Here is an 18,633-nt window from a genome sequence, read left to right as displayed (position 1 = left end):
TTTATCTCTTATGGTCAGTCCATTTTTTTCCCAAATTTAATTTGAGGGAAGTTGTCACCACCTGCTGCCACCTAGTGGTTTGTATTGTCAGTTTTCCTCTTTTGGTGCAGTTGATCTTGTTCTTACATTTCTCCTTCCTCCTAAAGTCCCTGTGTTGCCTTTGTGGGCGGAGTTGTGGGACGTGCACAGCTGCCTCCGATTGACCCTGGTGCTACTTAAGCAGCACCGTGACAGCTGGATAGCACTCAGCGAATCCACATCATGCCAGTTGATTCTATGCTTTGAGTATTTTGCTACCTTGGCCATTCCCAGTGCCATCCATCTTGGTGTTGTTTTGTAGTGTGCACGTCTTGTAACTCCAAACCAAGTTTAGTTCATTTTTGTATATATGTATCTTTTGTTATTTTGTCCACAATACACATTTTGTCTTCTCTCTTTCGCACCGTCGCTTTTTGTTTCCTCCTGTTTGGATTGTTTTTGTGAGTAGATTTCCGCAGTAAAAAAATGTGTTTTATTCAGCGTCCTGCACATCCTTGGGTTCCTCTTTACTGTGTTGAACAGCACTCTGACAGAAGGAGTTTCTCCAAAATGCAACACCCTTTGGCATACAAGTTTGTGATTAAATGCTATACATAAAAAATGAAAGGGACAAGTGGTAGAAACAATGGATGGATTGACTTTTATTGACTTTTCCCTAACAATCCAAACTTCCCCATGTTTTCTGAAATTTATAATGTTTGAGGGATTCTAAAAAAGGGGGAACAAAATCATAAACACCTTTTTAAAAAAAATTGTCATGTGTAGTTTTAAAAAAAAATAAGAAATGTAGATTATTAAAAACAAAACTATCCTTCATAACCTTCCACATATAATGTTGCCATTTTCTGTAATCTACATATTGCATAAAGGGGACATACATATAAAACAATATTCATATTACAAAGGAGAGTAATAAAGATAATTAAAAGAATGGATTATTGAGAGCCAACAAATGATTCATAAAGTCACAGATTTTAAAAGTAAATGATATTGTATAAAAGACAACTGTTTAAATGATGTATAAAGTAAATAATAATATGTTTCCAGAAGTGGTCCAGAAGATGTTTCAAGTGTGAACCACTAAATATGAACTAAGAGGGATTTTTGTGTATTCAAAAGCAAAGGTATGAACACATGTAAAACAAATATGTACATCATTTAAAGGAGTTACTCTACAACATCATTAAAAATCAAACATGATTTCTGAATATCTCTATACACATAAAAAGTATTCGTAACATGTTTTGTCCTGTTTATTCTCATCTTTACAGTCAAAGTGTGGTGTTCATTTTTAAATAAAAGTACACAATGGTGTATATTAAAACATGTACTTGACTGAAAAAAGCAATAATCTGAAATATCTAATCTATAAATGTTAGAATCTATGTGCTGATGTTGTTACAAAGTCGAAGTTAAGATTTGACAGTTTATTTCAAATCCTGCAGTTTCATTTGCTGCTGCTGTTCTCACCAGCACACTTGTGTTTCTTACACTGCTACTTAGAAGACAATCTTTCACCACACACACTGCAACTCAACACTTTCTCTCCTGGGTGTCTTCTCATGAGTCTATTCAAAATACGGACTTTGTATACAACTTTTACAACACACTGAACATGTTTAAGGTTTGTCTGCAGTGTGTCTTGTCATGTGTGCTTTGAAATGGTGCATTTGAGTAAAATCTTTACTGCAGATTGAACATGAAAAAGGTTTTTCTCCAGTGTGAGTTCTCATGTGTATTTTCAAATGCATACTTTGTATACAACTTCTACAACATACTGAACAAGTATAAGGTTTTTCACCAGTGTGTGTACTCATGTGTATTTTAAAGTAGTTCTTTCGAGCAAAATATTTACCGCATATTGAACATGAAAAAGGTTGTTCTCCAGTGTGTATTCTCATGTGTTTTTTGAAATGGTCCCTTCGAGTAAAATCTTTACCGCAGATTGAACATGAAAAAGGTTTTTCTCCAGTGTGTGATCTCATGTGTGCATTTAAACGTTCATTTCTTACAAAACTTTTACCACATTCTGAGCAGGAAAAAGGTTTTTCACCAGTGTGTGTTCTCATATGTTCTTTCAAATATCGACTTTCTGCAAAACCTTTACTACAGATTGAACAAGAGAAAGGTTTTTCTCCAGTGTGTGTTTTCATGTGTACTTTCAGACTACAATGGTATTTAAAAGTTTTGTGACAGTGAGAAGATGTGAAGTGAGTGTTGTCAGTGTGACATGTCTTATCATCTTTAGAGTCTTCATCATCAGTGTCAGGAGAGTGTGACGTTGTGTCCTCACTATCTGATAGTGGAGCTAAGAGCTTGTCTGCTTGTGATCCTCCACAGTGGTCTCCATCAGCTTCTGTTGTCATGTGTTGTGTTGAGCTGCTGCTTGGAGGCTCCCCCCCTCCCCTCTCCTCACTTTCACCTTTCACCTCATCATCTTCACTCTTCACAGGGACACCAGTCACTGGGAACTCCTCCAACCATTTAGGCTGACTGATGCCCTCTTCCTCCTCTTCCTCTTTAATGTGCGGCGGCTCTTGGTCCTCCTCTTCCTCTTTAAAGTAGGGGGTGAGTGGGTCCTCCTCTTCCTTTTTAAAATGTGGTGTCAGTGGTTCCTCCATCTCATCTTTAAAAAAGGGTAGCCATTGGTGTTCCTCTTCATTTTTAAAATGGGGGATCAGTGGGTATTCCTCTTCCGCCTTAATGTGAGGGGTCTGTGGATCCACTGCTTCCTTTTTAAAATGGGGTGTCAGTGGGTCCTCCTCTTCCTCTTTAAAATGGGGGATTAGTGGGTGTTCCTCTTCATTTTTAAAATGGGGGATCAGTGGGTACTCCTCTTCCTTCTTAATGAGGTTGTCCTGTGGCTCATCCGTCTGCATCCTGAAGCTCCACTTCTGTTGCTCAGGGTGAAGATGTTCTTCACAGACGTCTGCAAGACAAACACAGCATATCTGCTCAGTCACATAATGCATTAAGTACTTTGACATGCACTTAGGAAAAACAAGTTATTGTATGAACTGTCTTGAAATCTCAGTGATGCACAAACACGTTACTCTTTACAACATTTTTCACAGGAAAATAAAAACCAACCAGAACAACAGGACTTTTTACTATGGATAAACGATTTGGTTTAAAATTGATTTTACGATATATTATTTCATATTGAATTACTAATAGAACCATTTTAAAACAGGCTACAGAGTCTCCTAATTTAGTTGTTGAAATATGCAGTAAAATATTACATCATTTCCAGTATTATTTTCTCAAATAAAGTAACCAGATATTAACAGTAAATAAACAAGTACATTAAAAATATTTTTTTCAACAAAATAATACAATTATAAATAATACGATATGTTACTGCATAAGTCAGCTGCCAAATTAGGAGCTTTTGTAACCCGCTTTAAAATTCTTCTAGTATCAATTATACACCAAATTATATATCGTGACATGTATTGTTATTAGGATATAGATTTGAGGTCATATCGCCCATACCAAACATTAGTTCGCCAAGTCATTTTGTTTGGCCCACCAATTGTATTTTTTAATATTCTTCAGATGTGTGTGTATGTTTAAAATGTGGGACTCCTGTTCTACATCACGTGGAAGTGTCATGTCATGGGGATGGTGTGCTTTCAACTAAGGGTGTGACGATACGGTCAGCTCACCAAAGGATACTCGATATTGGCTCTAGGAGAACAAGACAATATTTTGGTGGTTAACATGATTCTTACACGTGTGTGTACTTCATGTGTATATGAATGTACTTTCCCTTGTGTGCTTGGTTTTACCGTAACTTCATAGTGGATAATATCTATAAACAACCTCAATTGTTTTACATCTTTAATTTGAAGGACTGTTTACTTATCTGACAAATTCAAAGGAAACTGCACTTTTTTAAAATGTTGCCTATCATTCACAATCCTTATGTAAGACATTTGTTTTAAACTTTTATAAATGTAATTATTAAATAAACGTGAGCAAAAATCAGTTAACATTGGAGTCAATGGGAGCTCCTCTATTAGACCCACAAAGTCCTCCAAAAAACATCCAACTTAGACCTGGAGATGGCTAGAAAGATTAAGTAATATGCTCTTTTGCACCCACCCTTTTTAACCGTTTGCGATGATTAATTCTTCATCTAAACGGGAAGACATGAACATCCCATCAGTCGGCATCCCAGTGAAAGCAGACATTGTATGTGTGGAGAGACACAGCCGACGGGCCGACAATGGGCGGAAAGCAGCAGCGCGGGCCCACCTGGAGGCCAGGAGGCGGGGCATGCGGCGGCGAGGAGAGGCATGACACACGCGAAGCGACACTGCAGCGGCAATCTGAGCCAGGTGCGTATATTACACACCTGCTAGAGTACAAAAAGGGCGAGGGAGGAACGAGCGGGAGAGCAGCACGGAGGAGGAAACAACGGCCAGCAGACGAAGAGCGCAACGACCCACACCGAGAGAGCGATGACGCACCCCCGCAGTGGACGCAAGCCCCGGACGCTGTTTAATATAGATTAGAATAGGCCGTGCAACTAATCATATGTGCTGAGTTCCAGTTGAAAGTGGGTGCAAGTTCATGCCCACGCACACACACTCTTATCGCCCACATTCTTCACACTGTTTACGTGGCTTCTTGGCCGAGGTCTGAAGGACAACACCAGATATGAAGTCAGAGTCCAGGGAGAAAAAAAGCACCAGTCAATATTGCACAGAAGGAACCTTCCTGGTGTTACCTGACGGCACGACCACCGAGCTGCGACACCACTACAAAGGCTCCTCCGTGCTCGTGCTCGTACCACCTGGCTTGGTAGCCTCGTACCCGCCTACCAAGCCAAAGACTTAGGTCCAATAGGGACGGCGTGGCGCAGTGGGAGAGTGGCTGTGCGCAACCCGAGGGTCACTGGTTCAAATCCCACCTAGAACCAACCTCGTCATGTCCGTTGTGTCCTGAGCAAGACACTTCACCCTTGCTCCTGATGGGTGCTGGTTGGCGCCTTGCATGGCAGCTCCCTCCATCAGTGTGTGAATGTGTGTGTGAATGGGTAAATGTGGAAGTAGTGTCAAAGCGCTTTGAGTACCTTGAAGGTAGAAAAGCGCTATACAAGTACAACCCATTTAATGATGAAACAGGGCGTAACTGCTGCTGATTGGACCGACACGCAAATACCACATTTTCAAAATTCCCCGTTGTCAATTAAAAACATAGCTATGGGCTGCACTTTGGACACACCTGCTGTAAGCTACAAGGAGCGAGCAGCTACACAACAGCTAAGCTAAAACAGCACTTTTAAGCATATCAAATAATTATAGTTGCTTAATACGTACACAAAGTCTCCAAAACAGAAGTCTGATAGCAAGTATCCAGTAACAAACAAGTCTGCGTTAGCCAACATTCTGAGCCATGAGCTTGACTTCATGAATTATTGTGGCCACCAGGTGTTGGGAAAGATCAAATAAAACAATTGCAAAAGCATCCGTCACAAGGTTACTGTTTTTTATATATTTGTGTCAATATGTAGAAGCATCCTCAGCCTTCCCGGGAAGGTCTATTCAGAAGTACTGGAGAGGAGTTTATGCCGCATAGTCGAACCTCGGATTCAGGAGGAACAGTGTGGTTTTCATCCTGGTCGTGGAACTGTGGACCAGGTCTATACTCTCGGCAGGGTTGTTGAGGGTGCATGGGAGTTTGCCCAACCAGTCTACATGTGCTTTGTGGACTTGGAGAAGGCATTCAACCGTGTCCCTCGGAAGTCCTGTGGGGAGTGCTCAGGGAGTATGGGGTATCGGACTGTCTGATTGTGGCGGTCTGCTCCCTGTACGATCAGTGTCAGAACTTGGTCCGCATTGCCGGCAGTAAGTCGGACACTTTTCCAGTGAGGGTTGGACTCCGCCAAAGCGCCGATTCTGTTCAAAACTTTTATGGACAGAATTTCTAGGCGCAGTCAAGGCGTTGAGGGGATCCGGTTTGGTGGCTGCAGGATTAAGTCTCTTCATCTAGCCAGGAACTTTAGCTCTAACTGGATCGGTTTGCAACAGAGTGTGAAGTGACTGGGATGAGAATCAGCACCTCCAAATCCGAGTTCAAGGTTCTCGTACAGAAAAGGGTGGGGTGTCATCTCCGGGTTGGGGAGGAGACCCTGCCCCAAGTGGAGGAGTTCAAGTACCTTGGAGTCTTGTTCACAAGCGAGGGAAGAGTGGATCGTGAGATCGACAGGCAGATCGGTGCGGCGTCTTCAGTAATGGGGACGCTGTATCGATCCGTTGTGGTGAAGAAGGAGCTGAGCCGGAAGGCAAAGCTCTCAATTTACCGGTCAATCTACGTTCCCATCCTCACCTATGGTCATGAGATTTGGGTCATGACCGAAAGGATAAGATCACTAGTACAAGTGGCCGAAGCGGTCTGTTTATTTCAAGTGTTAGTTTTCCCTTATTAGCTCTTGTGTTATTTATTTGACCCTATATTTGTTCCCCCTACCGCACCTTTTGTTGGAGTCTTTGATCTTGTTATACGCAAATATAATGACAATCAAGTCTATTCTATTTTAAATGAGTTTCCTCTGCCGTGTGGCGGGGCTCTCCCTTAGAGATAGGGTGAGAAGCTCTGTCATCCGGGAGGAACTCAAAGTAAAGCCGCTGCTCCTCCACATCGAGAACAGCCAGATAAGGTGGTCCAGGCATCTAGTCAGGATGCCACCCGAACGCCTCCCTAGGGAGGTGTTTAGGGCACATCCGACCGGTAGGAGGCCCCGGGGAAGACCCAGGAAACGTTGGGTAGACTATGTCTCCCGGCTGGCCTGGGAACGCCTTGGGATCCCCCGGGAAGAGCTGGATGAAGCGACTGGGGAGAGGAAAGTCTGGGCTTCCCTGCTTAGGCTGCTGCCCCCGCGACCCGACCTCAGATAAGCAGAAGAAGAGGGATGGAAGGCTGGATGTGTAACACAACTTGATGTTTCTTGAAAACAGCGTCCAGTAGTTGATGTTGTCGCTCCTTCTCCTCTTTTGTTGGACAAAGTTCCTCCTTGTACTCTGCTATCGTTTTTTTTTTTTTCTAACATCACAAATATTTCTTCAACAGCAGCATTAGTCGCTGATTCAGCAACACTCACATCATTTGTAATGTAGACATGTTCACACAATAAAAACACTTTACACTTACATTGGATCTCTGCTTTGATGTGTCGATCACTTCCGCCTCTCTTTGTTAGCAGCTAACAAGCTAAGCTAACCAGCAGGCTAGGCTAGCACGTCAAAGTGCACTCAGACTAATGTATCCGCATACAAACAATTAATAACGACGTTTACTCTGTTAAACGACACACATGTGCACATGTACGTTGTAATTAAGACCTAGAAACCATAATAACCAAAACAACGTAATCTCCGCCAGACGCCATCTTGTTTTGTTCTTCCTCCTGTGTGACGTCATCGAGGTGTTCTCAACCGCGGAACAAATGTTGGCCAAACACGTGTTTCACCGGGACAATAGTGAGTGGTGCACACTTCCTTCAAACACGTGTTTCACTGGGACAATAGTGAGTGGTGCACACTTCCTTCAAACACGTGTTTCACTGGGACAATAGTGAGTGGTGCACACTTCCTTCAAACACGTGTTTCACTGGGACAATAGTGAGTGGTGCACACTTCCTTCAAACACGTGTTTCACTGGGACAATAGTGAGTGGTGCACACTTCCTTCAAACACGTGTTTCACTGGGACAATAGTGAGTGGTGCACACTTCCTTCAAACACGTGTTTCACTGGGACAATAGTGAGTGGTGCACACTTCCTTCAAACACGTGTTTCACTGGGACAATAGTGAGTGGTGCACACTTCCTTCAAACACGTGTTTCACTGGGACAATAGTGAGTGGTGCACACTTCCTTCAAACACGTGTTTCACTGGGACAATAGTGAGTGGTGCACACTTCCTTCAAACACGTGTTTCACTGGGACAATAGTGAGTGGTGCACACTTCCTTCAAACACGTGTTTCACTGGGACAATAGTGAGTGGTGCACACTTCCTTCAAACACGTGTTTCACTGGGACAATAGTGAGTGGTGCACACTTCCTTCGCCCGGCCACAGAAGACAAAAAAGAGTTGCTGGTGTAACAATAGGAAGAATATATTCCACTCCTCTCTTGTACACGCGGCTTATGAGGTAATATACATGATATATTTTCATATTATTTATCTTATTTACCTCATATGTTGTTCGAAGCTAACGTGCTAGCGTTAGCCCGCTAGCAGGCCTTTGTAGCAAATGCGAGCGTCTTTTCTGAGGAGTGTATTTTATATGTTCTCTATGAGAATTATATTGACTTATTTAATACTTTAACTGTTTTTTTTTGTATATTACAGTCACGCTTAACATCATTAAATATTTGTTACTAGAAAGAAACGAACGTCTCGAAATTTAAGTCTGGAATAAGTCACATGGTATAATAATAATAATAATAATACATTTTATTTGGTATAGCGCTTTTCAGTGTACTCAAAGATGCTTTACAGGATGAACAAAGAATATTATTGTTATTGTAATGACAGTGTAATATAATGTATTATTGCAGTGGTCTGCTTTATGTTGGTGTCAACTTTATTAGCAATAAATACAAATGATGTTTGCACGCACTTCTATTACCTTGATAACAACCATCCATCCATTTTTCTACCGCTTGTCCCTATTTGGTGTTGCGAGGGGGGGCAGGGGGTGTTGGAGCCTATCAGCTGCATTGGGTGGACATATCATGGAAATTAAATCAACTGATGTTTGTTATTACGAATACACTATTTGCACAATTGTAAGTGATTAATGCTTATTCAGTCAGACTAAAATAAATATTTAATTAAATAAATGTTAAATATTAAAAATAGCTTTAATATACTGCACACAAAATGAATTTGCATCAATATTTTGTATGTAGTCGAAACATGAGGTACCCAAATATTCTAAATAAATGTTTACATTTATGAATTTGTATTTATATATATATATGTATATATTTATATATACATATATGTATATATTTATATATATACTCGCTGGCACTTGTTCCACGTGCTTCACTGCACTTCTGTTTGTTTTCTGTTGGGTTAAAAATGTTGCTTTCGCAGAAGAAAGTTAAAGTAGCAATGATTGTCACACACACACTAGGTGTGGTGAAATGTGTCCTCTGCATTTGACCCATCCCCTTGATCATCCCCTGGGAGGTGAGGGGAGCAGTGGGCAGCAGCGGTGCTGCGCCCGGGAATCATTTATGGTGATTTAACCCCCAATTCCAACCCTTGATGCTGAGTGCCAAGCAGGAAGGTAATGGAGAACAAGGAGAGGATGTTGTGCGTAAAAGTAAAGCCAACCGACCACAGCTCTGTAGTCCTGGTCACCGTTGACGTGAGGTGGGACTATTTTGGAGGTGCACGTCAAGGTTGGCTGGTAGGTTGGTAGTGGGAGGAGCCAGTTGGCGTCACTTGATGCTGCAGCACAATGAAACTTTTATACGTGCAGACTGACTTCATGCAGTCATGACGGAACTACAATCCCAGCAGGAGGTTTTCTATAAGTTGTTACTTTTTAATCAATAATTAATGTAAATGCAGAAAACAGGATCAATGACACAATTCATAATAATCAATCACTGATGATTATTCCATGTGTAGAAGAACATCACCACAAAGTGGTGTCAGTCCACTTGGAAAAACATTTGACACATCTGAGCTGAAGTTTGTTTGTGTTGTCTTGCGGACGTCCAACAGATGAACGCTCGTCAAGAAGAACGTCCCCTTCAGCAGCAGGAGGATCCACAGCCCCCCCACATTAAAGAGGAAGAGGAGGAAGTGTGGATGAGTCAGGAGGGAGAGTGTCCTGTAGGGCAGGAGGAGGCTGATGTCAGCAAGTTTCCACTGACTGTTGTCTCTGTGAAGACTGAAGAGCATGAAGACAAACCACCTGAGTCCTCACAGCTTCATCACAGTCCAAGTAAGCACAACATCCACATATCATCTAATACAATGTTTGTGACACATGTTCATCCGGGGGACACATTTATCACTAAAGATGGAGATATATTTGCTTTTTAACACCACCATTTAAAAATGAATGCTCATCAATCATCAACAGTGTAATTGCTGGGGTGTAACCATGTGACCTAGAGGCTGTCCTCCTTACCTCACGTGGTCAAATGAAGGCAAACGTTCAATATGGCTTCTGTTTATTTACCTTAGCAGCAAATATGTCAGCATATTTCAAGGGTTTAGTGGTGAAGATAAGAGATGTACACCAAGTACCATTTTTTTTTTAGTACTGGTTCCTAACGGCCTACTGAAAGCCACTACTAGCCACCACACAGTCTGATAGTTTATATATCAATGATGAAATATTAACATTGCAACACATGACAATACGGCCTTTTTAGTTTACTAAATTGCAATTTTAAATTTCCCGGGAGTTTCGTCTTGAAAACGTTGTGTAATGATGACGTGTACGCAAGACGTCACGGGTTTATAGGAAGTATGAGCGCTGCACACACACACAGCTAAAAGTCGTCTGCTTTAACGGCATGATTACACAATATTTTGGAGATCTGTGTTGCTGAATCTTTTGCAATTTGTTCAATTAATATTGCAGGAGTCAAAGTAGAAAGATGGAGTTGGGAAGCTTTAGCCTTTAGCCACACAAACACACGGTGATTCCTTGTTTAAAATTCCTGGAGGTGAAACTTTCCTATGGATCAGCGAACATGAATCACGACAGAATGTCAACCAGCAGGTTTCGGTGACAAAATTGTGGTTCAAACGTCGCTTCTTACCGGAGAAAAGCTGAGCTTGTGCCATCCATAAAGCTGCCGTCGACTCCCCTGAGACATTGGCGTCAAGACACCCGTGGAGACACACCTCCGACTATCAGGTACTATTTAACTCACTAAAACAATAGCAACACAATAGAAAGATAAGGGATTTCCCAGAATTATCTTAGTAAATGTGTCTAAAAACATCGGAATCCGTCCCAATGCAATCGTGTTTGTTTTTTTTCTAGTCCGTCGCTATCAATATCCTCAAACACGAATCTTTCATCCGCGCTCAAATTAATGGGGAAATTGTCGTTTTCTCGGTCCGAATAGCTGTTTTTGTTGGAGGCTCCCATTAAAAACAATGTGAATATGTGAGGAGCCATCACACGGGTGACGTCATCGTCTACGACTTCCGGTAAAGGCAGGGCTTTTCTGTTAGCGACCAAAAGTTGCGAACTTTATCGTGGATGTTCTCTACTAAATCCTTTCAGCAAAAATATGGCAATATCGTGAAATGATCAAGTATGACACATAGAATGGACCTGCTATCCCCGTTTAAATAAAATCTCATTTCTGTACGCCCTTAAATCTAATCGTTTGAATTTAGAGGACAACTGCACTTTTTGGGGGAATTTTTTCTATCCTTCACAATCATTATAAAATACATGACAATTGATATATATATTTTTAAATCACATTCTAACTCATGAATGTAAATAAAAGTCCACTTGCAATGGAGCCAATGAGAGGTCCTCTATAACCATCCAAAAAGCGCCAACAATACTACATTTGCATTTCGTGGCTTGAATACCAACCAAGTATTAGTGATATTGTTATTATAAGTGGCCTCTCACCTGGGTAGTAGAAGGATGAGGACGTACTCTGACAAGTTGGTTCCCTTTGACAGCCAATTTAGGCCCAAAAAGACGCTTGGCTTCACCCCCCATACCGTGCGACGATTATGAGTCTTTCCTCATCTAAACGGGAATATAACAAGATTCTATCAGTCTGCGTCATAGTGACAGCAGACATTGTACAGTAAGTGATGTTGTATTATGTTTGTTGGCTCTCAGGAAGTCTGCAGTGTGTAATATTCAGTGATGTTGAAAAAAAAAAGCACATGTAGTGATGCTTTTTTGAAAGTAATGCGCTAATAAGCAAACATACGTAAATATTCCATCTTTTTAAAAAAGTACCTGTTACTAAATGACATATATACCTACTGCATGTACATAAAACCTTAATGGAGGTGTTTGGATGCTTTTTAAGTTATTTTTAGGCAGAATAGTGCGACTCTAGTAGCCTCTATTGTAAACAGATTGTGATTGCATTTATTACTATTTAGAATGCATAAAAAAGAAAATTATGTGTTCTTGATAGGCAAAATAAATTACAAAAGTGCGGTTTCCTTTTAAATGAAGTGAAGTATATTTATTTAGCGCGTTTCTCTAGTGACTCAGAGCGCTTTACATAGTGAAACCCATGATCTAAGTTACATTTAAACCAGTGTGGGTGGCCCTGGGAGCAGGTGGGTAAAGTACCTTGCTCAAGGACACAACGGCAGTGAGTAGAATCGAACCTGAAACCGTCCAGTTGCCTTAGACTGTATTAAATTCTATCAAAATCTCGTAAAAATCGTAAATACATCCTAGAAATGTCTCAATAATTCCATGAAGAATATTTTTATTTAGGAACTTTGTAATGTAACGTGTTTCTATCTACACTTCTGTTAAAATGTAGTAATCACTTAGTCTTCTCTTTTGTTCAAATGTAATAATCACTGTTTTTGTTGTTTGATACTTTAGTTTTGGCTGATACTACAAATGTTGGTATCGATCCAGTACCAAATAGTTTCAGGGCAGTATCGGTCATACCAATGCGGATACTGGTATTTAAAGTCATCAGGATAATTGAATGATTACATTTTTGTTGGCAATCATAATCAGACAAAAACACAGGATGCTGGTGTTAGAATATCAATTGAATATTTAAATATGGCTCTGAATTAAATCATTAGGTTTATGCCCTTAAAGTCTTCCCTTTTACTGAGTTTGTAAACAGTAAAAAAACTCAACAAAATATATATAATACAAAATATCGATCAAACTGCTATAATTACCTTATATTGATATTATGCTTGGTATTGTTATTGTGGATTTTTGTATGGATCGGTCCACATTTGTTTAAATTTAAGAGCTTTAGCAGGGTTTCTGTGCGTCATTAAAAAGCATTAAAAATCATTGAACGGACTTTGCCTAAATAAAGGCCTTAAATGGTGTTAAAAAGCATTAAAAACGAATTCCAGAGGCATTAAAATATTCACACAATCGTAGGCCAGGACCGATATAAATGAAAATAAACCTAATAACTTAATTATTGCCGTCATCAATATATTGCTATATCCAAGTGTGTCCTTCTTGGTCTGTGGATTTTAAACTGGACTAAGAGGTCTCACTTTGTTTATCCCACAGTAGACTTACATGAACAAAGTGGGCCTCTTGTCAGTCATTCACAATCTTTGTTTCGACTACTTGCAATTCTCCTCCACATGATTTCCTGTGTGCAGTAGTGTTAGCGACACTCACTTTCATGTTGGAGATGGAAATAGTCATTTTAATACAACGCTGTAGTACAGGCCTCCGTATAGCTGCCCAGGATATGCCTGTTTTATGATTCTTTAATTTTGGGCCTTTTAGAATCAGAATGTTTTCATCCCTTTGTGTCGATTAAGTGAAATTAGGTCTGACAACCTTTTGACAAGTTGACTTCATGTCCATTAGGACTTTTCAAAGTGTAAAATACCATCCGCCTTAAACAGAATATTCTACTTTGAAAGTAAACTAGATAATTTATTTAGTGTTTATGCATGACTTCCTGTCCCACACGAGCAGATTTTAGCTCGATTGAACCGCCTTGTTGTGTCGACCACTAAATATAAATTAAGTACATGTAAACTTACTGAATGCCTCATGTGACTGAGCAAATCTGGACATTTCTCAAGCATGTTTGTCATTGTGTGTCCTGCAGACGTCTGTGGAGAACAACGTCTGCCTGAAAAAAAGGAGTATAGCTTCAGGATGGTGAAGGAGGATCCTTCACAGACCCTTCCCTGTAAAAAGGAAGAGGAAGACTCACTGATGCCCCACATTAAAGAGGAAGAGGAGGAACACAGCATCAGTCAGGTGGGAGATCATCTTGAAGGACTGGTGGAGTTCCCAGTGACTGGTGTCCCTGTGAAGAGTGAAGATGATGAGGTGAAAGGTGAAAGTGAGGAGAGGGGAGGGGGGGAGCCTCCAAGCAGCAGCTCAACACAACACATGACAACAGAAGCTGATGGAGACCACTGTGGAGGATCACAAGCAGACAAGCTCTTAGCTCCACTATCAGATAGTGAGGACACAACGTCACACTCTCCTGACACTGATGATGAAGACTCTAAAGATGATAAGACATGTCACACTGACAACACTCACTTCACATCTTCTCACTGTCACAAAACTTTTAAATACCATTGTCATCTGAAAAGACACATGAGAACGCACACTGGAGAAAAACCTTTTTCTTGCTCAGTATGTGGTAAAGGTTTTGCACAAAGTCACCATTTGAAAGTACACATGAGAACACACACTGGTGAAAAAACATTTTCTTGTTCAATCTGTGGTAAAAGTTTTGCACAAAGTCAGGATTTGAAAAGACACATGAGAACACACACTGGAGAAAAACCATTTTCTTGTTCAATCTGTGGTAAAGGTTTTACAGAAAGTAATAATTTGAAAAGACACAAGAGAACACACACTGGAGAAAAACATTTTTCCTGTTTAACCTGTGGCAAAGGTTTTAGAGAAAGTCAACATTTGAAAGTACACATGAGAACACACACTGGCGAAAAACCTTTTTTCCTGTTCAATCTGTAGTAAAGGTTTTGTACAAAGTAACAGTTTCAAAGTACACATGAGAACACACACTGGTGAAAAATCGCATTCTTGTTCAATCTGCAACAAAAGCTTTTGTGACCGATCAAACCTTTTAGCACACATGAGAAGACACCCAGGAGAGAAAGTGTTGAGTTGCAGTGTGTGTGGTGAAAGATTGTCTTCTAAGTACCAGTGTAAGAAACACAAGTGTGCTGGTGAGAACAGCAGCAGCAAATGAAACTGCAGGATTTGAAATAAACCGTCAAGACTTTCATTTTGACTTTCTAACAGGATAGGATAAGATAGGATAGGATAGGAAAGGATATGTCTTTATTGTCATTGCACAAGTACAACTAAACGTTGTTTTCAGCACAAACCTGCTCAAGATTAGACAAACAAACAGTGTACAGGGTTACAGAACAAGAACGTTGATGGGTCGCCATTAGGCGCCCCTTAAAAGATGGGAAAAAGGTTAACGCTGGGGAAGGATGAGTAAAAAAATACAATCCAGACTGGGCTCCTAAGGGGGCCCAGTCTGGAGTGGAAAAAAACCTCCATAGCAAAGCACATATACATATCACAACAAACATCTCGAGATATCTAGCAACAGAGAGTAGGTAGTTCAAGGTCATGGTGGTAGGCCGCAGCTCTCAGGCGCTGACCATCCATTCATCACCGTTGCGTCGATGGCGTTGGGTTGGGGGGTGTGGGGGGTATGTGTGGCGTATATTTTTTTGTGGATGTATGTGTGTGTGTGTGTGTGTGTAAGCCCGCAGTGTGTCTTTGTTCCGCGGCCTTGATGATTTGTACTGTCTTGTCCAAAGTCCACAACAACAGGTGTGTGTCCATGAGAGACAAAAAGGGAGTTTGTTGTGTGTTCGCTGCGCTGTCCTTTGGGAGAATCTCGAAACCAAGGAAACAATCCAAGTTAGAATGATTTGTATGCGAGTGAAAATAAAATTTGATTTTCACTCTAAATTGTCTATGACTGGTCCTCAAAATCTGCGGGGTGGACAGTCCGATGTAATCCACAGTTCTTCCCGCATCCTCCAATCATTTGTGGCAGCTTTGGGGTACTTTGAAGACTGCCAGCAACTTCCAATTTGTCGACAAACCAGAGCAACGCTTACTCCAATTAGCAGATGTCCTGTTGTCATAATTCCGAATAGGTGGATATCTTCACGTCCTCGACAGAAAAGGGTCGCCAGGCACCCCCCTCCCCCCCTCCTTCTTCTCCCAAGAGTCAGTCGTGTGTCCAGCAACAACCGCTTCATCACGACAGCAGGTTCCCCCAAACCTAGGATCTTGTCAATTTTGTTGAGGCCAGTTAAATAGTTCCAATGTTTAGATTTGGAGAGCAGTGCAAAAAGAGGCAACAAGAAAGTTAAGACAAAACAAAGAAGCAAGCAGGAGAGGAAAGGGGAGCGTCCACCCTCCATGAGTGCCAGAGAGAAAAACAACAAAAGCACATAAAACGTGTGACATTTACGTGCTTTTGTCAGGCAAGTACATGCATTAATATGCAACATTGTGTACTTTTATTAAAAATTGGACAGAACAATTTGATTGAAAAGGTGAGAGTGAACAGTACAGGACATTTTTTTAAATAAACATTGTATGTGTGTATATATTCATCATACAATATTAGACTTACGCATAATAGTGTTTTTTATAGGTGTTTGAAATATTGAAGTATTACATACTTTTATTTCTAATTATTAATCATCCCATAGATTATCACCTTTATATGATATACATATGTACTGGTTCACATCTGAAACATCTTCTGGACCACTTCAGGAAGCATATTATTATTTACTTTATATATCATTTGAACAGTTGTCTTTTATACAATTTTAAAATGTGTGACTTTATGAATCATTTGTTTGGGTCTTTAATCCATTTTATTAATTATTTATATTACTCTCTTTTGTAATATGATGATTGTTTTATATGTATGTAACCAGACCTTTATGCAATAAAAAGGTGAGAGAAAATGACTGAAATGTTTGTGAAAGGATGGTTTTGTGTTTACAAACTTACATTTGTGGGTAAAACAAAAAAATCCCCATCATTGTGTTTTAAAAAAGTTTACGTTTTCTTTTTTAACATCCCCAAAACAATATCAATATTAATCAAAGTTTGGAGTGTCAGGCAAAAGCTGATATTGTACATCATCCCACAGAGATTTACTTTTCATACATTCATAAAATAAACTGTTTATTGTGTTTTCCTATCACAGAACCAACAAATGTCTTCAATTGCAAAACAAAATCCTAAAAAAAATTTTAAGTTGTCAATTCCGTCTTTTTTTTCTTAAATTAACTCATTTGCCTTCGGATGAATGGAAACTTTGAAGTTATGAGTATTTTTTGGTTTCAGAGAAAATACAGTAAAGAAGAAACAGCAAATAATTAAACACCATAAAATGCTGTAATTAGAATATTTTGAACAAAAGCCTTTATATAAATATATATATTTTTGCATATTTTTCTATTTGCAGGGTGTACTTGATGTCTTCAAATAATAAAATACTTTTATCAGTCAATAAGTGCATCAGTGACCAAATGCCTTTTTCAAACCATTGCTGTACAAAGATGGATTTGTTTCTCATTTTAATATAAGAACAATTCCATAGTGGAGTATTGTGTGTGATGAAGTTGTGTTTGTAAATTAGTTTCCAGTACAACAACACTTGCTGGTAGGGATGGATACTATTCACATTTCAACCGATACGGCTCAGATTCCGGTACCCCAAAATCAATACCTGTTCTCAACGGTACCACTTTTGGTGCTTTTGTGCGTGGTTATAATATTGTTTGTGATAATAAATCTAAATTATTATTGCAACATTTAAAATGATACTGTATATTGTTGTCCTTTTGTTTTATCTTCTTGAATTATTACCAAATGATCATTTACAAGTAATTTTATTTACAGTTGCAAGTCCAATACACTAGATGGCAGTAGTGTTAATTCATATTGTTTCTTTTTTGCGCCCAAAAAAGTGTTCATACTGTAAATATTGGATTTATTACGCACCAGCTGTTTGATTCTAACATTCGTCTTAGTCATAGTTTTAATTAACTCATTTGGTGGGGGGTTAACATCATGAGAAGTTGCTAATGCTAATCAGTAGCATGTCAATAGCAAAGCCAATGTATATTAGCATCAAGCTACCATGACTTTTGGAAAAGTGGAGCCTTACTTTACCTACGTTGTAACATTTTTTCTGTGAATTTCTTTGTTGGCATTAACGATTGCAACATTTACCTAAAGGTAGTTAGGCGGAGTCCTCTCTCAGTGCTGCTGGAGTGATCTCCAAATGCCGAACAGAGGTCAAATGAGTTCAGAAGTTGGATATTCAACAGATATTCAACATCCAGCCAGGCTGACTGTTTGTCCCCGGCACTGAAAACTCATGCCACGTCTGTCAGTCCCTGCTGACAAGTGCTTTAGTTTAAGGGACCGTCAATAAAGTACTTGTCATTAACTCACTAAGAACATTTCAATTGTCAGTAGCTGTAGTCATGTGACCTAGAACCTCAAAACCTACTTTCATATTGTTTGTTCATCACTGCTACAGCCGACTCATGTGTTAAATTTTCCAGTTTTTCCTTTTTTTTTTTTCAAATCAACAGCTTTTTGGTCATGTGACCTCAACCCAAAGAAAACACTTAAGTGGGGCAAAAAAGTATTTAGTCAGTCACCGAGTGTGCAAGTTCTCCCACTTAAAATGATGACAGAGGTCTGTAATTTTCATCATAGGCAGAGGTGGGTAGAGTAGTCAGAAATTGTACTCAGGTAAGAGTACTGTTACTTTAGAGATGTATTACTCAAGTAAAAGTAAGGAGTAGTCACCCAAATATTTACTTGAGTAAAAGTAAAAAGTAT

At 39.9% G+C, this 18,633-nt stretch overlaps 2 protein-coding genes across 2 annotated transcripts; one reads left to right on the top strand and one right to left on the bottom strand.

Annotated features, from left to right (window-relative positions):
- Window positions 1-679: 679 nt before the first annotated feature.
- Window positions 680-7,466, bottom strand: LOC133547173 (oocyte zinc finger protein XlCOF8.4-like). The gene is made up of 2 exons (XM_061892993.1): window positions 7,198-7,466; window positions 680-2,968 (listed from the first exon to the last, which is right to left on the bottom strand). Exon 2 carries the CDS (start codon window positions 2,916-2,918, stop codon window positions 1,659-1,661), a length of 1,260 nt encoding a protein of 419 aa, XP_061748977.1. The 5' UTR covers window positions 2,919-2,968; window positions 7,198-7,466; the 3' UTR covers window positions 680-1,658.
- A 611-nt stretch (window positions 7,467-8,077) lies between these two features.
- Window positions 8,078-15,717, top strand: LOC133547168 (zinc finger protein 135-like). The gene is made up of 3 exons (XM_061892987.1): window positions 8,078-8,199; window positions 9,792-10,014; window positions 13,853-15,717. Exons 2-3 carry the CDS (start codon window positions 9,792-9,794, stop codon window positions 14,737-14,739), a joined length of 1,110 nt encoding a protein of 369 aa, XP_061748971.1. The 5' UTR covers window positions 8,078-8,199; the 3' UTR covers window positions 14,740-15,717.
- Window positions 15,718-18,633: the final 2,916 nt, after the last annotated feature.

This window comes from Nerophis ophidion, unplaced genomic scaffold, assembly GCF_033978795.1.
Source record: "Nerophis ophidion isolate RoL-2023_Sa unplaced genomic scaffold, RoL_Noph_v1.0 HiC_scaffold_77, whole genome shotgun sequence".
NCBI lineage: Eukaryota > Metazoa > Chordata > Actinopteri > Syngnathiformes > Syngnathidae > Nerophis > Nerophis ophidion.
This window is presented reverse-complemented; position numbering and strand designations above follow the sequence as displayed.